The 23,934-nt window shown below is 43.9% G+C and overlaps 1 protein-coding gene across 1 annotated transcript in view; it reads left to right on the top strand.

Annotated features, from left to right (window-relative positions):
- The window catches only part of pard3ba (par-3 family cell polarity regulator beta a), a 217,656-nt gene that overhangs the window by 106,842 nt on the left and 86,880 nt on the right, over positions 1-23,934 (top strand). Inside the window, exons 17-19 of the mRNA XM_049570235.1 lie at positions 848-936; positions 6,300-6,344; positions 22,251-22,466. Coding sequence (XP_049426192.1) covers positions 848-936; positions 6,300-6,344; positions 22,251-22,466 — 350 coding nt within the window. The remainder of the gene's footprint in view (positions 1-847; positions 937-6,299; positions 6,345-22,250; positions 22,467-23,934) is intronic.

Here is a 23,934-nt window from a genome sequence, read left to right as displayed (position 1 = left end):
TAAAATTAATCGATCTTTGCCGATTTTCAACCAGCGTTGTGTCCTAATAACGTGGGCAGTGTGTGTGTAAATGAACTGTGTCTCCCGGCTCATCTTGGCATCATCTGATGCATTTTCTCCAGCTCTAGGGCTGTTGCTTCAACGATTGTACGAACGCATTTTTGTATTTCAGCCATATAGAAGTGGATCACGAGAGAGAGCCGCCCCTCTTTGTTTCTCTCTCTCAAACTCAGATTTTATCACTGTATTGCCTGTTTCTTGCCTAAAGTGGCTTACGAAACATATTTAGTGCACTGTTTAGCTGTTACATGAGAGTTCGTAAACAGGAAGTGGGCGCCATCTTATGTCCTGTATGGTCAAAATGGAGGCTGGACTAACTGAGATCAAATGGTAAAACTAAAGCCCGTTCTAGACCAAAGAGTTTTGACGAGATGAAACAGTTTTAGAACGTTGGAGCGGTGTGAGCCGAGCTCGACTCAAGCTGGCTGATGGCGTCACCTGCAACTCAGCTGGTTAAATTACCAGCAGCTGGTTTAAGAACGTGAAGAACGTCACTAATTTCTGTAGTGAAGTCTGCTTGTCGAATCAGAATGACCACAGACGGCGTGTTTGCTTGCCCTCTGTTTCCGTCCTCACGGTGTGCCGATGTTGGACAGTCGGTGCGGCTACTGCTTGCTGTATGTGCTTACCTACCTCCCTACCTTGTCACACAGACGACTCTAGCTTTAGGCTCAACGTACCTCGTTAACCCACTGATCTCGCTTTCTGGTGCCGCCCTCCTGCTGCACTGGTTCAAGGGTAAATTTAAATCAATTGATTAATCAAAGTGCGATCTGTTGTTTTGCAGTGAATTTGAGAAGCAGCCCTACCTGGCTGCGGCTTTCAACGACAAGGACAATGTTCCTCGCAACAGAGCGTCCAAGAGCATGGACCTGGGTGAGTGTACACACACACACACACACACACACACACACACACTCAGAGTTCATCAATGAAAGAAGCCGTTGTTTTAGTTCCCAACAGATTGGACGCATTTTGTGGGGCGAAAACAGCACAAACCATATTGTTGTCTCAACATCACAAACCAACCAAACATAGGAGTCTAATCATGGACTCAGACTACACACACACACACACACACACACACACAGCTATCACATGCCTCTTATCACTACATTTCTTTGTTGTGATATGTAGCCCTCTCCCATTATCCCCGGCCCGAGGGGATTTGACCTCCTGAACTCATAAACCCAGGGGCTTTCCAACACACTGGATGAACACGCCGTCTGGTGTGCGAGTGTGTGTGCACACGTGTGTGTGTGTCCTCCATTTGTGTGTGAATGAAAGGCGTGAGGTTTCCAATCTCGTGGCCTGCTGTGTGTGTGTGTGGAAGGCGAGAACGAAGGGGCTTATTTCCTCGTATTAACCCGGGCTGACCTCCGCCTCTCGTCTCCTCTCTTTCTGTCTCTCTCCAATCTCGTCTTTCTTTATCTCTTACTTTTCTCTGTCTGACACTTTTCCTTCAAGTTTCTTGTTATCCCCGACTATCGGGATGAGGTCAGCAATCTGTTTTCCTTTCTCCCCCCCATCTCTTGTTTTATTTCTATTTTCCCTCCATCTTTATTTATCTCTCTTTTCCCGTTCGGCGCTTTCTTCCTCAACCCAGAGCAGACGAGTTCATCGCTCCTGCTCTCCTCTATCTATCTCTCTTTCTTCTCTGCCTCTCCCTGATTTCCAATCGTGGTTCATTAGGTTCAGTGGATTGGCTTTCTTCCTGCAGCACACGCCTCTGCCACCCAAGCTGATTGGCTTTCATTATGGACAAGGGTGGTCTGCACACACGGCTGTGCACACTCAGACACACTCTATCCCACTGAGGACCCACTCCAATACCCACCGCTTTCTGTCCTCCCCTCTCTGGCTCCTATCTCCATCTCTGGCCATCCTCCATTTCCATCCGTTTTTTTTTGTGTGTGTTATCTCTCCGCTTCTATTCATCCCTTCCCTCTCCAAAGTGCCCAGGGCTGATACAAGGTAGTTAGCAGAGCTCCGTGTGTGTACGTGTATAAAGATGGCAGGAGCTCCGAGACCTCAGATGCTGACCCTGTCTACACGTTTTGCATTTAAAGAGCCAAGTGCTTTTCCCTTTCTTCCTCTGGAGAGTTTCCCACATGTGAGTCGTTGCGGTCACATGAGCTTTAACCGCAGCGCCGAGCAGGTTAGCTTTTATTAAACACCACTTGACAGAAGGAGGTGAGCTTCTTTATTGACCCTGGATGCCTTAGCAAATAGTCTGTTGACTCAGAGCTTCCACTCACATTACAGCAATCCTCACACACGCCGCCTGCACATGCCCGACTGAAGAGTTGAGCCACTGACACTATAGCTGCGCCGCAGGTACCTGAACACACCAGCAGGAAGAGTTCGCACTCTCATCTGCATTCTCTTGCAAGTATTACTTTGACATTAAAACAACTGTAATGGATTCAAACAATGACGGTAAATCTCCACAAGTGGATTTTTTTCACTGAAAGAGCAATATGGGAAACTAATGCATGTATTAGTCTGAGAAGCTATGGTCTGTCTCGGAAAACGTTTTGTGCGGATCGGCTTTAAGAGGCTCAAAGTGCATCAAAACATTAGACCTTTCAGAATTAAAAATAGAGTAATTGGATTATTGCAGACAGACTGAGGCTCTCTGAAACATGAGTGGAGTCACTGAATATAAAGAAGCATTTGTACCTGACGTCCACTGGAGCCTCTGGGTCAGTTAGTAACAAACAGCTGAGGTGGTAACGAGGTCTTCAACTGTGTTTTCAGTGGCTCCTTCACAATAAAAGCCACCCCAGACTGCTTCTAATGTGAAGCTGCGGTCGTAGGAAATGTTCCGTTTGCATTCGCAGTGACGTAATACAGGCCTGACATGGTGTGAAGACGATGAACAGTGAGTAGTGAGTAGTGAGGCTGATACCAATGGGATGACATTGCACTGGATTACGTGCTTGCATCATTTCCTGCAAATCTCTCATACTTAGGAAGAACAAGAATCCACAGACTCCACTAAACTACGTCTTGCACCCAAGGCACACCTGTATTTATATCTGTGCACAATAGTGTCTAAGATAATTTTTGTTGTTTTTATTTACTGATATCAAATAACAATGGAGAACCAACTATTACCCATGAAATATTTACAAACAAAATGATTCAAGAATTCATTTTAAACATTTTAAAAGTACATTAAAGCACCGGTAACACATCAATTTAAATGGAAAATAATGTAAGATAATGTGATGTCACACACTTATAATTCCCTTGTGCAAATGGTTTTTCAAATTTAATTAAATTAAATACATTTCTCCGGAAATGGGTGCACACAACACACTGTTACAGTCGATTAAAAATTCATTTTTAACTTTGAATATTGCAATAACAGTGTGTGGTTATCACAAAATCCCAAAGCACAACAGCGTGCCGCAGCACACTATTTGAAAACCACTGCTGTATAGGGAGAAAATTCCTGAAGATTAATATTTTAAATGGCTATTTCAGAAAATTACAGACCATAGATAGTTTTTAAGTTGTGTGCAATTTCATAAAAATCGCAAGGATTATACATTTAATGGATGACACATCAGGTGATATCAAACACTGATCGATTTTGTCCAAAACACACATTCAGGGTTTTTTCATGTCACATTTTTTGTTCTGGAAATGTGTGCAAAATGAACATATTTGATTAGATAGTGCCTAATTTCCATTCATGTTTTTTTACACTGATCACCTGTAGTGTCTTATTTTTAGTCTAAAATTGTATGGGTTTAATAACACATATCTTTAATGGCCTATTTGTCAAAATCATTTTTTTCACATCATTCAAAGCACTGACAAATGAAGTGAATAACATTGATCATCTTGTTACAGTGCATTGTTCTGCAGGGAAACCTTTGGTCCTTGCATTCATGTGGATGTTACTTGATAGGCTCCACCCACCCAAACACCATTGCAGACCAAGGACCCCCCATCGTGGCAACAGCACCCTTCGATGGCAGTTTACAGCAATTTACATAGAGCTCAAGGCGTTGACCTCGCCCCAAAGCTCCGCAGATATGTTAAGAAGCTCCAATCTGATCGACCATCTTAGGGACGTACCAATGGCCCAATGTCCAACCAACAAGACTCACAGGGTCCCATGCTGGACACCACAGGACACCTGATGCCTCAACAGGTCATAGCCAAATCCAATTTTAAAAGGTCCCACTGGTGCCTCTGGGGCACCCATGGATGCTCAATCAGATTGGGGTCATTGGAGCTTTGGGGCCAGGTCAACACCTTGAGCTCTTTGTCCATTCCTGAGCAGGTTTTGCTGCTGCCATGAGAGGGTGTACCTGGTCCTGGTCTGCAACAGTGGGTGGAGCACGTCAAGTAACATCCACATCAATGCCAGGAGTTTCCCAGCAGAACATTGCACTGTAACAAGATGATCAATGTTATTCACTTCATACATCAAACTTTCCAGTTTCTTTCCTGTGTTCTAAAAGTTTTTACAGAGGGGGTTTGTTCATACATCATTCATAGCCTGATTTATACAACATTTTATTCATATAACTTGACATAAATTAGTTTTTTATGGATGTTGACGCTGTTTTCTGATGAATGGAGTGACGAAAAGATCCCAAATTTCATCTGTAAAAACTTTTGACTCTTAATATGTCAACACATAAAACAAGAATTTTGAACGTTTATCCAATGTTCCAAAAAGTACATATTTAATTGCATCATTAAACAAAACCATTTAGAGAACTACTGCAAAATATAATTGTCTTAATGTACTTAATCAACTGCAGAAGTTTCATTGTGATATTTATAATTTAAACGTTATACTCTATTCACCTGTAGCGTCTCCCTTTAGTAGTGTATGAAATATTTAGTATATGAAAAAAAGAAACAAACACATTACACTCAGCAGCGTCAGAGGTATATTGTTTGCAACAGGCGTACAGTATGGATCCACAAAAGAGCAAACGGAGACTCAGCCGCCTCCGAGGAACGTTCGCACTTTCAGAGGCCAAGAGGTCAAATCTGGATGTGGAGGAAAACCCATGACAACACATCCAACAGTTCCACCGTGCGCACACACACACACACACACACACACACACAGAGCTCTCTGTGTCTCATTAACTCTGTGCCTCTCTCTCAGCTGCTCGCTGTGTCTGTCTCACCACGTCTCTTGATCCATCTCTCTCTCTCTGAATCTCTCTTTTACATCACCCTGTCTCTTGTCTTTCCTAACCTTTAGTTTCTTGCACCTTCTCTCTGTCCCTTGCCCTCTTTTCTGCGACTCCTTGTCTTTGATGTCCCCGTCCTTCTGTCTCTTGCACTCAATCCTACATTTTCTCTCTTTCAGTACTCTTTCCTCACCTCCCTTCTGTATAAACGGCATTCCCAACAGTATAGTATCACCATACCTCTGCAGGTTTGTATAAGACCACTTAAATTATGTATCCAGTAATAGAGAGCACATATATAAACACTATATAATGGCGGACTGGAGGTTAAAAGGGACAATTTAAGTCTCCCACTGTGGCAGAGAAAAGGCAGCTTTTCATTATCTGGCAGGGTCATATCGGCTTTTTCCCCCCGAACTTTAAATGTGTAAATTAGGTATAGGTATATCTATTTCTGTGTCTCAGTTGCTACAGATGTTTTTCTTAATCTCAGTTTTTCTAACACACCCTCCATCTGTCCCTCCTCTCCTTCACACTGCTCCACTCTCCTCCGTCCCCTCAATATTCTCCCCTCTCCTCATTTTCTCTCTCCCTCACCCATCTGTCCACCAGGAAAATTGACCTCATAAAAAATGAAAAGGATTATTTAAGAGAAATAGCAGCGTAATGAAAACCTATTATTGTATCCCATGGTGCACCGCCCGTGGCGGCTGCTGCTGGCCGACCGCAATCCTGTTTAGTTAGATTAGGTGGCGGTGGGTGGGGTGCTGGTGGGGGCTTCTTCTTGTTTTCCTTTTCCTCCCTTTATTATTTCTCTCATTGTCTTCACCTCTATCTGTTCTCATTTTCTCCCACAAACACAGTATCACTCTTTCTGCTGCTTTTTCATTTCCTCTTTCGGTCCGTCTCATTTTGTCCCTCACTCGTCCTCCGTGTGATCCTTCTGCAGGGAGTCATTTACAGCATGTGCCAGCACCAGTGGATACCACTGGAACCATTTACAAAGCAGCACAAAGCTGCTCCGTATTCACGCATTTGTAATTTGGCTGTTTTTTTGTTGTGTTATAGTGGCTGACGAGAGCAACGTGGGATCACTGGTCAGGCAGAGCAACGGTAAGTTTTTGATACAATCTAAACATACGCATAAAGGCATGAAAATGGTTCTGTCTTTTGTTTTTGATCCACCAGTGTGCCATGTTTCTGTTTTTCTGGCGTAGTGTGACAGTGAAGTTCGTCAGCACACAAAAATGAATGAACCATCTTTGGGCCTGTCCCATTTCTACCCCTTAAATCATCCACTTGGTATTGAGTGCCCTCGTTTGTGAGATAACCCTTGATGAGGGAAGTGAGAAATATTAGGGTAGAGATCTTTCCCTAAGAAATGAGCCGACGTGCAGGCATACGTCATAGTGACGCAGTGAAAATGCCGGCTCCAGCGCTTGTGTCGTGGCGTGTGCTATGTTTATTCTTCTCCGTCTGATGAATCAACGGAGAAGAAATGCTGAAAAGAGTTCTTCTAGTTCTGATCAGTTTTGTTCGGGTAAGCTGATTTGTTTCAATATTTTGACGCTGTGTTCAGCCGAGTTGTTGATGAGTTCACGCTAGTCCAACCATCTGTTGTTTGTGTAGCCTACATTCTGATCGTACAGTCACAAATTGTTTTCCAAAACTCACCGAAGTTGCTGACTTCGATTCCCTTGGAATCTAGGGCGGGATTTAAGTGTTGGAAACCACTTCCACTACCTCAATTCTGTTTTGGGACACCTCTAGCCTAAATGTGAATGCGCACACCCAAGTGCAAGTGGGCACTTCTAGGGGAAGTGTGGGTGTTGGGACAGGCCTTTTGTCTTTATGCCTCCAAGGCAGCTACAGACAAGGCCAGAGGCTTTATGTGTTTGGGTTGTCCCGTTCTTGTGACCGTGATATGTCAAGAATGCCTTGAGGGAATTTCTTCAAATTTGTCACAAATTTCCACTTGTACTGAAGAATGAACTGATCAGAATTTGGTGGTCAAAGGTCAAGGTCACTGTGACCTCATCTGCCTCATTCTTGTGACCGCGATATCTCAAGAAAGCAGTGACAGAACTGTAACTGCAACTTGACCGGTTCACAGAGGCATACAATAATTCTAGTTTCTTATATATTCTCTAACATTTCTTTATTCCTTATTCTCCTTTGCCTCCCCCTCCCGTCCTCTCCACTCCACCGGCTGACAAAGTTGAGTTGTGAAGCACTTAGTGTCTGAGCTCTTACTGCTTTATAGCCGTGCAGGTCAGCAGGCCCACAGTGCTCAATCCTCACCCAGCTGACAGCAGCCGTATAGCATTACAATGGCCTCTGCCTCACTTCTTCCTCCACACTCAGTTCCGCCTTGTTTTATTTGAGAAAAGTCTAGTTAAAGGTAAAATATAAAGCTGGTTTTACTTTTTGCTTTCACTGAGTGACATTACACAGTCATGGTTCACACTATATATAATTCACTCAGAAGGATTGAAGCACTTTGACTGTGGGAACAAGTGTTGGTTTAGAATTAGCCCCGACTGAAGCCCCGCTCAGACGTGCAGCTCGTTATTCAAATCTGATGGCAGTTTAACGTGTCAGTCTCATGTCCCGAGTCATTTTTACATAGAAATCCTGACTGCAATGTGACTTGTAACATTTCTGTAAAACCTGTACCACGACACGAGTCTGAACGGAGAGACATTAAAATCCCCAAATTGTCATTCGATACTTGTCAGACATTATGACAGAAGCAGCAGAATTTGCTATCTGATGATATTTAATGATGAATTTGATTACATTAATTTATTAGAGAGCTCAGCATGCTCACTATGATATGTAATTAAGGCTTTAACTGCAAATAAAATCCATCAGCGATGCAGCCTGTGAGAACGCTCTCCACCTTTGACATCCTGCTAGTGCACCAGGTCTGAATCTCAGCTGTTTATCTAGATGAACTTCAAAGCAGGTGCAAAAATGCGTGTGTGGTTCTGTCACAATAAAGCAGACCAACTAGGAACAGATCATGTAGCACACAGTAAAGACTTGATATAGGCATCTACACAACAGCTTGCATACAGAGCTAATAGCTAACGAACATAATAGCTATCAATTATATCAATTAGCAATTAGCCGGAGGTAAGAAGCACTCAAACTGTGCCATATATAATGACAGCCTTTCCCTAACTAACAAGCATGTTGTATCCAAGGGCATAAACAACAGAAATAATGAGTGAAACGCACAGCGACAGCAGCTAGCAGAGTGCAACAGTTCACATAATATTACTGGCTAGCAGCTAGCTCGAGGCATTGGATGGTGGGCTGGGCAACCTCCGTGCCCAATCTGCATCTGTTTCCAATGGGATATCAGGGCCTGTAATATCTGTGGTTTCATCCAAACTCGGCTAAATCCTGTACAGCGCCATTCAAGGAGATGCCAGTCTGACAGAGCAGAGACTGTGGCGACAGAAGCAGAGGAGGCATGTGCTTTATGGCGAATAAGGACTGGTGTGACAGTGATAATGTGAGGTGCTGTCCCATTCCTGCTCGCCCAGTGCCACAAGGGGAGTTAACGCTATTCAGAGGCGGATTCAGAGCAGGGTTGCTGCTCAGGTCAAGATATGTACACACGCTACGATGCATGCCCCCAGTGAGCCAATCAGAGTCTTGAGCACGTTCCTGAACACCACTGCCGACGTTACCGATAACAACTATGAATTCACTGAGTCTGGGGTGGATTTCATTTGTAAAACAAGAGAAACAAATGTCCCAACACGTTCTCACTCCCAACTTAAAAAGTACAGTTTCCAAATAAACTTCTTTTCTCACAGGAAATGTACAGTTTCCACTTGTTAAATTCATGCAGTCATTTCAAAATAAACTAAGAATGTAGGTAAAACATTTTGATTTTAGGTTTACCTCTAGATTTAAGCAACGAAAGCTACACTACAGTTGCATGGTACACATGCTAGCACACTATGGGCCTGTTTACAGCTGTTATTAATATGTGTCTTTGGTGATCTGATCACAAGTGTACCTGATAAATACAAGTTGACCATGAAGATGCATCATGATCTGATCTCTCAAACCACTTGTTGAGGTGGTCTAGGACACATTTGACCACGTCTTTTGTAGGGTACACCCTGATGTGTCCCAGACAGCGGCGATGTCATCGGTTGCTTGGGTAACTGTGTGCTAATACTCTGCCACGTTGGTCAAAGTGTTGCATGACCATCCATAGTTTTGCCCTGTCGAAGAAGACATGTTGGATTCTTATCTCCAGCTGTAGTGACACAATTGCTAACGTGAGTAGCATTGATGCCTCAGAGCAGCTAGCAAAGGTGTGGATGTAAGCTGGAGACGCATGATAAGCACAAGTGTGACAAATGATGTGTCTTGGCTGTACGCTTGTAAACAAATCACTGAAGTGTAAATTGATACCAGGTGACATACGGGACACAAACAGTGGTCTCCAGGGTGAAAGTCCGGCGTTGGTCAAGGCCCATCCAAAGCAGACTTTCGCATTTTACGCTACAGCAGTTGCTCGAAATTTAAAAAATGCCGCCACATACTGCCACTGCACCCAAAGCTACAGTTAAATCATTATTTAATATGACACATAAATGATTGATTGATTGATTGATTTAAGCCATGACTTTAGACGTAGAGCTCAGAGCACCCGTTGTATTTTAATATGGCAGCACGGCTTATATAAGAAAAGAATCATGACCAGCATTTTAGTCCTGATGTTGAGAGACAGGTCTGGCTTCCTCTACACACACACACACACACACACACACACACACACACACACACACACCGATCTCTTAAATCCACCTGCAACAAGCCCACTAAGCCTGTTGCAGGTGGAATACAAATGTCCTGAGCACCGTTGGTGACCTCAAATCCCCCATACTCAGCATTCACACAAGTGGCTCTTCGCCTCCTCCGTCCTCTTCCTCTCCACCCTTCTCCTCCGTGCTATCATTTTCCTGGCATTTCTGATCAGCACCCATAACCCTTATGAAATATAAAGCGATCCATTTCTCTGCTGCAGCATTCCTTTCTTGTTTTTCTTTTTTTTTCATCCCCCCTTCCCCCGACGTCTTAGCTAATGTGTATTGACAGGGCTTTTTCGTGTTTTTCATTTTTGCTGACGCAGTGTATTTGCCTAGCTTCCTGCGCTACACCCCCCCAACCCCACCCTCCTTCCTAAATGGCCTCAGTGTTTCTTTATGGGCTTTGACATATTTCATTAGGCGGATGGTCTTAAGAGGCCTGCCTGGCTTCTTTAATCTGGCTAAAACCCTTTTTCTCTCTGGCTAGAGCCGCTACGAGGAGCGCCTCACTCCTCTAACTCTCTCTCTCTCGCTCCATCCATCGCTCTGTCACTTACTCACGTTGTCCCATTCACCCTCCCTCCTTTGCTTTCCCAGTCTTCAATAAAGCTTTTACTTGTTTTTTCGTTTCTGCTTTCATCTTTGCTTCCCACTTCTCCTCAGTCCCTCTTTGATTTTCCTCCGTCTCCTGCTCTTTGTCGCCAGGCTCATCCCCGTTTTTAGTCTCCTCTCAATCCCACAGCGTCATCCCTGCCTCTCCTTTTCTCTCCCTCCATCCGACTCTCTCTGTACGATTGCTTTCTTTCTCTTTGTCTCAACAGGCTGATCCTTTTTATTCACTCGCTCTCGGTTATCTCCAGGCCTCTCCCTCTCTTTCTTCCTCTCTCCGTCCTCTGCAGCTGTGTCTGTTCCAGCCTTATGTGATTATGGCGAACATGCTCCAGTGTCTGACTTTCCTCTACCAATTCAGAACGCGTGTGTGTGTGTCTTGTAAAATATTGATATTTGATAGAAGAAGAAGTGAGAACAGCTGATATCGGTGTACTGATTCTGCAGAAAATGAGTTTTGAAAACCTTCCGGATCAATACGCATCGATTACGCAGTATTCTTGACACTAGTGCCTGTGTGTTTTGTGCGTGTGTGTGTGTGTGTGAGCACCCTACAGACAGCCGGAGTACTGGACAGATATCCCTTATTCATCCCCCCATTTTTCTCCCTCAGAGTCTAACATCTACCCTGGCAGCGGGCTGAACTCTTACAACACACCTGGGAGCTCATCCAACACACACACACACGCGCACACACACACACACACACACGTCTGTTTGTGTCTATAGTGTGTGTTTTCTCATGATCACTTAAGATATCTGTTGTCGTCTGGATGTTTACTGTTGCCAAGCTAACAGCTACCCCGGCCACACGGCCAGCGGTGGCGCCCATTAGTCCACCGCTGTTTCTTCCCCGCACAATGAGACTTTAAAACCAGCCGGCGTCCCGCCAGCACTGAAGCCTCTGCTTTTGTTTTCGCACTCTTTGTTCGGGCGCTGTGTAACTCTGCCTCCTTACCTCACTCGCCGCGTTCTTTGCATCCAGTGTGTCGCTGTTGATTTAAGCTGAGAGTCACCATGTTGTGGCGATTTGAATTGATTTATCAGTCTGCGTCTGCGAGTGTGTCTTGTTTCTCTGTTCTTGTCAAGGCTAAAATGCAGTTTTTAGAAGTTGCAGTGTGTCTGGCGTTGACACATAAAGACCTCGAGCTCACAACGGTAAAACGAACATGCAGATTTTTTTTGGCTTTATGTAGGTATGTGTGTGTGAATTTATGCACTCCACAGTTCCCCCTACACGCACAAGCACTTCTATCCCCCACACGCTTACAAATGGCACACGTCCCGCTCCACACAGCTCGCTCCAGCCCTCATCCATACCCTGCCAACCCCCTGTGCTGCTGTAATCCAGTAGAGGTAAGCAGTAATTATGAAATGGCCTTTTAAGTCCCCTTCAGTTATTAAAGCCATTCATCTAGTCGGGGGCTGAATACATACGGCCCATATGTCCCCATTCCCTCATACATCTAAACAGCTAAACCCAATTACTGCCAGAGCAGCGCCTGCATCCAGCTTCATCCTCTGCCTCTGATATAGCTGAGTGCATTCAGATAGTGATGGAGGGACGCTTAATGATGGGACAGGTCTTTAATTGGAGTGGAGTTGTGATTGGCCATAACATGAATTGGATTTGGTTTTACTGGCTATACAGTTGTCTGAAGTGATTTGGTTTGAAGTCAAGTTTTCATATGATAAGAAAACATGAAGAGGGAGCATTAATGGCAGACTGACAGGCTGACACATGCTTCACTCTTTAAAGGGGAAGGCTGGCAGTGGTCATCTTTCTTGTTGTTAACAAACCCCATGAAGAGACTAAAACCAGCACTAAACTGATCCTATGAACAAGAGTCTTTAAGATTTATCTTCAGTAAGCAAGCAAGTGAGCTGACTTCATAATCGAGACATGGAGTTGATGGTAGACGCCTGCCAACCTGCAGACCACTGAGACCAACAAACAACAAAACTGGTTGTAACTCAAGTCATGGCTGTTTCTAGCAGCTTTTTATGCACCAAACATGGTTGTTTTTTAGCATCCCGTGACAGTTTTTCTTGCTGCCTTTCAGCCTCCATACTTGGGTGTTTTTTTGCAACTCATCGCTGTTTCCTGCAGCTTTTTAGCCCCCAAATGTCGGTGGTTTTTAAGTGACCCATCATGTTTTCAGCTACTTTCTAGTCCCCATACATGGGTGTTTTTCAGCAGCCTGTTGCTGCTTTTCCTTTGGCTTTTTAAGCCCCCAAATGTGGGTGTTGTTTACCGACCTGTTGCTGTTTCCAGCAGCTTTTTTAGCTCCTAAATGTGGGTGCTTTTTAGCAACCCATTGCTATATTTCCTGCAGCTTTTTAGCCCCTAAATGTAGGTGTTGTTTACCGACCCATTGCTGCAGCTTTTTAGCCCCCAGATAGGAGTGTTTTTAAACAACCTGTTGCTGCTTTTCCTTTGGCTTTTCAGCCCCCAAATGTGGGTGTTTTTCAGCAACCTGTCACTATATTTCCAGCAGCTTTTTACCCCCCAGATGTGGGTGTTGTTTACAGGCCCATTGCTGTTTCCTGCAGCTTTTTAGCCCCTAAATATGAGTGTTTTTAAACGACCTGTTGCTGCTTTTCCTTTGGCTTTTTAAGCCCCCAAATGTGGGTGTTGTTTACTGACCTGTTGCTGTTTCCTGCAGCTTTTTAGGCCCTAAACGTGGGTGTTTTAAGTGACCCATCACTATGTTTTCAGCTACTTTTTAGTCCCCATACATGGGTGTTTTTCAGCAACCTGGCACTATATTTCCAGCAGCTTTTTAGCCCCCAAATATAAGTGTTTTTGAGCAACCTGTTGCTGCTTTTCCTTTGGCTTTTAGCCCCCAAATGTGGGTGTTTTTAAGCGACTAGTCACTACATTTCCAGCAGCTTTTTACCCCCCAAATATGAGTGTTTTTAAGCAACCTGTCACTATGTTTTCTTGCAGGTTTTAGCCCCCAAATGTGGATTTTCTTTACTGACCCATTGCTGTTCCCTGCAGCTTTATAGCCCCCAGATATTAAGTGTTTTCAAGCAACCTGTTGCTGCTTTTCCTTTGGCTTTTTAGCCCCCAAACGTGGGTGTTCTTTAGTGACCCGTTGCTCCTTTTCCAGGGTTTTCTTGCTGAGATATTTCTGCAATTTCAATGGCAATGGGTTGTGATTCACGACTTTTAATATTAGATGAAGCAATGAAGGTCTGTGTCATGAGACCTTTGTGTGTTCTGTCCATTTTTGTGCAGTATAAAGAACTTAAATATAAATATTTATTGAGATGAGGTTTGTTAATGTCTATTGTAAGTCAACATTTTAAAGGCTTCTCTTGATTTAGATCATTTTTATTGGAACAGTGTAACACAGGAGGGTCCATTCTCCTCCCTGTAACAGTGCATTTAATTCTTCTGTTGGATTAAATTCAATAACCTTTATTGAAAAGGGTGACATGAGAGCAGGCTGGTCTTTTACAGGTGTGTGTGTCATGTGTTTTTATAGCAGAGCGCAGGTTAGAGCCTGTTTTACAGGTCTCCAGAAAAAATGGCTGCACGGTTTATTGGTCAGTCCTGAGATTGGATACTAGATGGAAAAGTGTGTGTGTGGGTCTGTGACTTACATGTGTGTTTCTATAAGCATATCTGTGAGCACTGTCGTGTGTGTGTGTGTAGCTGATTTAAAGAACTATAGCCAGAAGCAACAAGCCCCTTTTTTCCACTGTTGGCTCAAGTGTCTCCTTGGCAACTCACACACACACACCTGCTCCGTACGACCACCGCCACCCCCAGCGGTTTTGATGGAGGGGGCACTTTCTTGTAACCGTGGCAACCTTTCAGCCAGTGTGCTGAAAAGGCGCTTGTTGTGGAGCACATTGTAGTCCAGTTGATAGGTAAGTGTTAAGACCCTGCTGAGACACTGTGGGGAGGTTCAGCAGCGTGCCAGGGTTTTTATTGGGGTGTGTGTGTGTGTGTGTGAGTGTGTGTGTGAGCTTGTTTGTGGGTTGTGACTGGAGCAACAATGTCAGATTTAATATAAATAAGACAATATCCTGTTTAATAGTTTGCTGGTTGATTGGGTGGTGTAATAGGTAGGACACAGAGGCTGTGTGTGTGTGTGTGTGTGTCTGGCTGCTGTATGAAATCTGTACTGCACACAGCGTCTGTATGGCAAAGCCTGTAATTTGGACATTTCTGAGTTCATTTATTCTTGTGTTCACTGAGTGAAATAATTAGAGAGTTGTGTGCAGACAACTTTTATTCAGAATTGATAGCTTGCGCCGGCGTTTTTCGAGCCAGACTCCAACGATTACTTTTTAATCATTCACACAAATTATCAGTATTGATAATGTTTTGACCTTCATGACGTTAAAGTATGAGTTGTATCCATGTGCATTCGTCACAGGTTGCAGGTGTGTCACAGGCACTTTTAAAGTACAAAGCAGCGTGATGGAGCGGTGTTAGTCCTTGCAGGGCCTGTCAGTGCAGCAGGACCCCAAGGCTACGTTTCAGGCAACGACTTCACTGCTGTCTGCTCAATACACACACCACAGCCTTTATTTAAGTCGCAATATACATAGCGCATTGAGATGTGTGCAGGTGGATGGTGGCATCTACAGTATGCAGCACGTTGTAGGCTCTTGACAGGGCGTCTGCAGGTCCTTAAATTCAGTTTAATAAATATTAGAACTTCAGTTTTTGTCAGTCCTCCTGTCCTCTGTCCTGCTCCCTCTCTGCTGATGTGATTCACTGTGTGTAAGAAATGCTATCAGTGGTGGATAAGAGACATATTGACTACCGCTGTCTGCATGTCGACATGTTTATGCCTGTGAACACGTGTATTAATGAAGTATTGGCTTTTTACTGGCTAAGCTTCAATAGCACTTACAATAACAAGCGTAGTCGCTGTAAACTCAAGTAATTCTGGCGGTTATCTTCACTTGGTTTCCACCACGGCCTCTCTGCTTTTCACTGGCTTTACTTTACGTCATGTGGGAGTGTGTGTGGATGTGTGTGTATGAGAAGGAGGTCAGCCCCGGCACAGAGTGCAGGTGAGAGGCTGCAGGGTGAAAATGAATTAAACCAAAATGTTTCAAAGTACAGGAAAGGAACCGATAACGGAGCTTATCAATACTACGGTCTTTGATAATTCAGCCCTGGGGCTCGTTTAACACCGGGTTTTGGTACCTCTCCCTGGTCATTTTACTTTACTCTCGGCACAATGTAGAAGAACCCTGATCAGCCTGTTCTCAATCCCAGGATGTCAAATACCGCCGCTTTGGCATGCCCTTGGTGTATGATATTGATATCAAAGGCACCCTTTAGCATCTCTATGAGATGCACCAAGCATCCAGCTATCTCTAGTATAATCCCATCTGTGACGATACTTGATGCTGAGAGTCACTGGCGAAGTGTAAATGGCGAGAAAGTATGTGTTGGGGGGAAGAGAGTGGAGATGGATAGGTCAATCAAAACTGGACTTTCATGCGGGAGACCTTAGTTTGTGTCCAATGTTGTTATAGCATTGCGCAACATAATTTAAGTACGTCTTGCGCTGACTTTGCTCACATAATATATTTACTAGGGCTGTCAAATAAGGTGGTAATTTTGATTGATTGATAACGCTGATTATCGCGTTCCGTGGTGCGTCATTGAAGGCCACCGTGGCTTTGTCACATGATGGAGACAGACGAGACGATGCTGCTCAGCCCCACTAATGAGACATTTACGTTTAAAAACCACCCAGATGGGACTGTTGATAGGAGCACCGCTCTCTGCAGTTTCTGCAGTAAGGAATTTTTGTATCATCAGAGTACTGCAAGCCTAAATTACAACTTCAACGCAAAGCATTTAGCAGCAAACCCGGAGGTCTGAGCCAGCACAGCCTCTGGTGCGAGCGCTAGCAGCCTGCCTCGTCAAACCACACTTGACCAGGCGTTCAGACGCAAACTGATTAAGTGTACCTGTGACCAACTAACTAACTAAAGATGATCTTTATTCTGAACCTAACCACGATTAACCAGAGGTTGAAACATATCAGCTGTGTGAATTGATTGTCACTAGAAGATGCTGAGGAGCGTGATGACCTGGGATGAGAACAGGTTGACCTAACTCACTCTAACAACCATATTTCTACACAAACATACTTCTTACCTTTATACCTCGCTGCAGTGCTTACATATGAAAACAATGATTCATCTAAAAATCAGTCTTGAATTTGGTTAAAAATTGTCTCATAAAAAGCATCAAATCGAAGTGTCTGATACCTGTAGAGACCCTGCTGGAGTGTTGGTGTGTTTGTGCATACTTGAGTGTTTAGTGTGAAATCCAAGCACCGTTTAGAAGTGGCAGTTGGCAGGTTCTTTGTTTTCAGCAACATTTTTTTGGCATCAAGGATGTTCTTGTGCCGCATTTCACAGAAGTTACTTGTCTATCAAAAGCTGACTAAGTATTGTGTTATAGTGAGTATTTTTTTCCTCTATTATGATTTGGAAGTCTTATCTCAGATAATTTACAGACCCTGTGTGGTGCCTTTATGTTATGGTCATCAGTTTAATTATGTCAGCTTTGTTTCTCACTCAACTTCGTAAAAGAACTTGAAATAAAATTGTCGTGGTCAGTGATTTCTTTATCTCTGCTGTTTAGCTCCACCAGTCTTATGGGATTTGAAGAAGACAAGTTGTCGGTCATCGACCACTGAGGGTGGTTTGCAGTAGTCTCGCGTGACCAGCCTCCCTTACTTTGTAATGGGAGTCCTTCGGGAGTCGTCTTTCGTTTTGTAATAGAAATGGGTGGGGATATCCAGACCACGTGATGCCGTTGCCATAGGTGCGGCACGTGTGTTACATGTAACAGAGACGTTGCAGCTCTGCAATATAGCTGAATCAAATGAAATCATATCCATTTTAATCTCTTCTTGCGATTCAGCCAGCGTGCTGACGTCATCGGCGTCTGTGGAAGAGACTAGGTTTACAGTGGCAATAATTGCATTCAATGCATTTAAAAAGTAACAATTCTGATTTATCGAAAAGATGAACTAAGGGCTGGCAGATAGGTGAAGTGGCACTTTTTTGACAACAAGGTTTGTCGCTGTTGTTTAATATCATGGGTTCTGGCAGGTGGGTTAAAATCCGAGTAAGTTATTAATACTTAGGCCGACAGAAACAATGCACGCAATAGTCCACCTTCCACTTTCTCTTCCCCTCTCTAGCCCCCCATCTCTTTCTCACACACACAGAGCGCTGTGGCACTCAGGCCTAATTGTCTCTGTCCTTTTCTCAGTCTTCAGTGCTGACAAGTGTGCTAGTGTAATTCATAAAGATGTCAGTTTACAATGTCATCGTCTATCGGGATGTTTCACTACAGACATCACCATATGCCAGCTTGGTAAACATAGCCCAAACGCATCTTTGTCATGTGCCGCTATAGTGACAGTGGGAGACAACGACTCCCTAATGAGAGCTGAAAGAAAGACGCAAGTTATGAGGCATCGGCTGGCGTTGCAGTGGAAGGAAGCCGGTCAGAGGTGTTTGTCAGATCTGTAGGAAATGTTGAATGCAATCAGGATCTTTAGCTTCACTCATCAGACTTTTAGGCTGTGTAATTGGTTATTACATACTGAAATGTACCTCCCGAGTTATACGTGACGTCTCTCCTGAAGTTTAGTTTTACTTTTAAGGAACTTTTTGTCCAAGAACGGCTAATCTAGTCTTTTGTACTAGTGATTCAGTTTCAACTCCGTCCAGTCTTTTAAATTGCCCTAACTGCCGTCGCCAAACATCGTCTTTGCACAAAATCTTACTTTGGAAACCTTGACCCCCGACATAAGTCTTGCCACTTCTTCACGTGCCAATAGAGAGATAAAAAGGAGCAAAGCAGAGTGTGAGGAGGTGACATTATTGCTTGATCTTGGATGGAGGAGTGTTACAGCTGTGAAGGGCATCGCCATCGTCCTGGCCTGTTTGGCTGTTAGGCTGTTTGTCAAATATGTGCACCAGCTTGAATCAGTGGCAATCAGGCAGACGTGATGCGAACGGATCCGTGAGAGCATCTGCTGGCACAGCGGGCAGCGATATGTGATAAACGCTGATTTCACCCTCCATTGGATCGAGCTGGCGATGATAGCCACCTCTCCCCCGCTCATCCATCCTATTAAACCCTCATTATTCATTTACCTCCAGCCTCAACCGCCTGACATGCATGGAATGAGTGCACTCACAGCCCACACACACAAACACACACCAGTAAAAGTAAATTCCATGTCTTTTCTTATTTCATCTAAGGCGGTCAAGGACACACGCCACTATCTCACACAGGCAGTATCATGACTTTTAATTTTTTCTCTTCTTGGACCAAAATTCCCACATTTTGTAGCGCTCACACACACACATGCCCACACTTTCAGACACACAGTCTCTCTGTGTATAGTGCAGCAGTGTGCTGGCAAGGAGCTTAATTCTATCAGGCTGCGAGCTGGACAGCCGTAATTACATTTGTGACACAAATCCTGCCTCTCAAATTGAGCGTTTTATTCCTGAGCGCTCCCCCCTCTCTATTTATAACCCCTTATTCCCCATAAATCCCACTTCCTCTCAGAAAGTCAATTTAGGACTTAAAAGGCAGCCACGCTCCGCTTACTCCCCCCCCCTCCTCCGACTCTATCGCCGCTTCAGTTTCACTTCCCCTTTTCCCCTGCTCTACTTCAGAGCTTTGAAGCCTCTAAAATGACGTCTTAAGCAGTGAGTGCCATGATGCGGGAAAGTCATCCCTACAGGAAAGTTTCCGACAGAAAACACACTGCTTGCAACCTGTCTATAACTTCTTTGAAGAGTGCTTGTCACCGTTTCATTGTGATGCATGACTGGGATGGATCGGTGTGTAGCTGTGGGTTTTACCTTCGCCACTCTCGGTCACCCGTCCTTCAATTCCTCACGTGGGGCGGGTTCCCCTTTAGCATGACATTTACTCTCTTCTCCTTTGTCTCATTTTCCCCCCGTTTTTCTCGCAGCTCTGCATTTCCTCAAATCTTCCTTTTTCCCGGCGCCTCCTCCCCTCCTCTCCGATCCCCTGCTGAATCAGCTGTGGCCTTCATCACTTCCCTGCTCCTCCGTCTCCCCTTTCTTCCTCTCTCAAGTTGGAGGCCATACCTGAGTACAGTATGATGGCAGTTCATTTATTCCCGCTCTCTCTTGCTTATGCATGAGCCTGTCAGTTCCCATAGTGCCGCTCCTCACCTGTCCCTGTACCACTCCACCTTATTCATCGTTTCTTTTCCCCTCCTTTATGTTGCTCCTATAGGACTCTGACTTTTTCCTCATTTCTGTCAAGCCTGTTTCCCCCCCTTTCTCCTCTCTGCTCTGCTTCCCTCCACCCCCTCTCTCTCTACATTTCATCTTCATAGCTTTATATTTCTGGGTTTTAACCTTTTTGAGATTCATTCCAAAAAGCTATATCCATTAGGGAGAAGGTGTCTGAGCTGATTCTGATCGCGCAGGTTAAAATCAGGTGATCTTATTCTGACTCAGTCTACATTAAACCTTAAAAGAATCGTGCCAAGACGTCAGTATCCTTAATATATTTTTTAAATATATAGATATAATCAAATATGTATGTATAAATGAAAAAGTCTATGATTATGGTCCAGTCCAGACTCAAGTAGATCTTTAATAATCTTTAATCCTGCTTCAGTAAACATAGCTTGACCTTGCCTTAAAATATGTGTTTGTATTTTGTTCTTACAGTCTCTCTTTGAAATTCCCGATCTTCTTATTCCTCATATGTTTAGATAAGATAAGAAATGTTAGCTGCCAATACAATCAAAGATCAAACAAAACAAGTTACCAGAGGTGGGGGACTCAAGTCACAAAAAAAGTTTGTCTTGGATGCGTCGGTACAATAGTCAAACATTATCCAGACATTAACGAAGGACGGCAGAGGAGATACCTGCACACCAGTGTAACTGAAAGCCACCAAAAGGTCCCTGTGCAGTTGACACAGTGTTGAAATCAGCTATAGAGACCAAAACCGTTTGTGTACCAGGCTGTAGACATGTTTATTTCTGCTGTAACGTTGGACATTTTAATGTGGGGGTCTGGCACTTCCATGTTGGCTCCTTTTTTTTTTTAGCCACAGAGGTTGCATGGATCAAACATTCATAAGTGCTATATCGTAGGCAACTGGACTTGCTTGCGTGTCTTGAAGACGTTTCACCTCTCACCCCAGACCTGAAGAAGCCTCTTGGATGAGAGGCGAAACGTCTTCAAGAAACGCAAGCAAGTCCAGTTGCCTACGATATAGCACTTATGATTACCATGACTTGGATGACTGAGAACCTTCACTGACATGGATCAAACATGTGGCAGTAAAGAACCCTCAAAGAGAGGAACATAACTATCTTTTCAGCTAACCTTTTAGCTTACTGATTGTTTACTGATCAGAATTTCATATGACTTCACTTGCTTAATTCTGACCACAGTAACTTGGAACTTGCGTAAGACTTTAACATTAAGACTTGAGACTTAATTGTGATTTGCTCTCGTGACTTAAGGCTCATTTATGCTCACTTTACATACAAAAATAGATACGCCTTCATTATTCTGTGCGTCTTTTATTTTGGCATAGATACAGCCAATAGATAGGAGTCAAAATGAGGAGATGATGAAGGAGGTCGTAATAATGTAACTGTTAACGGAGGCAACGTTCTAGATAGCAATAGTCTGTGAAACCATTATATACATTGCGACACATGGGCGGAGAATTATTTTCACTATATTACCATTTCGTTCCATTCCGCCATTTTGTAAATGTCTTTGTCGTCTCCTGGATGTATCTTTCGTGAACTACGCTACACTGCCTCCATGATTTCCACTGGTAATGCTACGTTTCTTCTGCATCCATAAGCTTTACGAAAACATGCACAAATACGGACGGACAGAAGGTTCCGTCCATATCCGTAAACGTATCTAACGTTGAGCATAATGAGTCCTTACTCCCACCTCTGCAAGATACACAAATTAAGGGGGAGCCAAAAAGACAAAAAAATTGTCTTCAGAGATGACTAAAACATGTGAAAGATTTCTCAGACTGATCAGGCATGTCTTTGCACAGCCCTGGTTCTGGTTCAGTAGACGCAATGCACAACTTTACCCTGGATAAGACTTAATCTGGCACAAATGGACCAAGTATGGACTCATTCCTGTGCTCCCTCCCGTAACTCATCCGAACTGCCTTTCTTTGCCCAGCTCCTTCTTCCCCTCCTGCATGGGCTGATCTCAACTTCTGTTCAATCTCAGGGAGCATTAATACTTCACAAAGACCTTTAAACAAGAAAATATTAATATAGGAGATGAGCAGCAGTGAAATGTTTTGTTAGCAGTTGGGTAAATTTAGCTAAGAGCTTATGATCTCAATGCCCAGAGTCATTTATCAGTGGCAGCATATCTTATTATGGAGCAAAGTTTCCTCCTCCTCCATCACCCAGGCCTCTTTTATTTCCCCTGCCCTCCCTCTCATCCTCTCTTCAACGTCTGTCCACCTCATCGCTCACAATCCCTCCCACCCTCTCTCATCTCTTATGTCTCTCAGAGCCTTCAGACGACGGAGCACTTGGCCCGACCCTGGGCCTCATGAAGTCCAGCTCGCTCGAGAGTCTCCAGACGGCCATGTCGGAGGCCAAGCAGAGTCGCAGCCAAGCCCAGGTGCCCTTTCACCGCCCGCGGCCACACATGGTCCGAGGGCGCGGGTGCAACCAGAGTTTCCGCATCGCCATCGACAAGTCCTACGATGGACCTTCTGAAGATGGTAAGACTTCTCATGAGCATAGTGAGTCGTAGAGCTGCTGCTGCCAACAAGAAAGAGACACAAGAAAACTTTAAAGAATGTTGTCACTGTTGCTGTGATATAGGATTCTCTCCTAGACATTGAATCCATTTTAGATTGGAGCCTACACTGCCAATGCACATCCCTTAGGCTTTATAACACACTGGCACTCAAGAAGAGCCAGAGGCCTGCCAAGGGACAGTGCTTAGCCTAAGTACCTTAATGAAATGCTACATCATTTTATCCACTCAGCAATTTAGGAAGAGCAACTTTATATCTAGCAGCAGCATATTTTTAATGCTCTACCCCGTGAACCCAGAGACATGTTGGATGTTGAGTGTGTGATTACCGGGGAAATTATCCTCCGTGTTAGCCGAAATGAGTGACTTCATGCAGAATGTTGACTAATGATGTTTGGAAGAATCTGGAGTGTGAAGAATTACCCATCTGCGGTCGTGTTGGATGAGGAGTGTGAGTTTGACTGCATTTGGCACAGAATGGCAATTGCACAAGATAAATGTGTATAGAAAATTCAGATTTGTGTTCTGATACTTTAAATAAAACATTAAGCCATAAAGCAAAATCATTTTAAAGGGACAGTTCACGGCAAAATCAAGACTACACATTTTCCCTCTTACCTGTAGTGCAGACATCAATCTAGATAGTTTTGTTGTGAGTTACTGAGAGTTGGAGATATCGGCTGTTGAGATGTCTGCCTCGGCTTGCGGTGCTCAAAGTGCCAAAAAAAACAAACACCGAAATACTCAACAGCAATGTCTCTTTCCAGAAATCATGACCTGGTTACTCAAGATAATCCACAGACCTTGTTGTGAGCAGTTTCATGTAGGAACTCATTTTGAGCCCCTCGTCCATGAGACGATGCACACTTCCTTCTGCAGTTTGATCTGCTGCCGGCTGTACTTTCGTAGAAAGAAAACGGGTCCTTACAGAACTATTTTTTTTCCCTACCATGCTCATGACAAAGGGAGATGTAACCAATACTTGTGTCCTCCTCGGCTGGGCTGTAACGTGAGCTAGCACAGTGATGCTAGGTGAGCTAGCAGTAGATGCACGCTTCCTTCTGCGCAGTGATATGGTTGTAGAGCTTCAACAATTAAGAAGAAGATTAATTGCCAATATTTTGATGATTGATTAATTGTTCAGTTAGTTTCCAAGTTAAAACGTCAAACATTTGCTGGTTCAAGCTTCTTAAATGTTAGACCTTGCTGCTTAATTATGATAGTAAATGAAGAGTCGTCCGGTTTTGGACTGTTGGTTGGACAAGAAACCCAATTTGAGGACATGATGGGGTCTGAGAAATTGTGATAAGCATTTTTCACAATTTTCAGACATTCTGTAGACAATAAGATTATTCAATTAATTGTGAAAATAATCAGCAGATTAATCGGTAATGAAATTAATCGTTAATAATCGTAATATGGTTCCTAGT

This window comes from Epinephelus fuscoguttatus, linkage group LG24 (genome assembly GCF_011397635.1).
Source record: "Epinephelus fuscoguttatus linkage group LG24, E.fuscoguttatus.final_Chr_v1".
Classification (NCBI taxonomy): Eukaryota; Metazoa; Chordata; class Actinopteri; order Perciformes; family Serranidae; genus Epinephelus; species Epinephelus fuscoguttatus.
The sequence above is the reverse complement of the archived record's forward strand: the minus strand, read 5'-3'. Positions and strand labels throughout refer to the sequence as shown.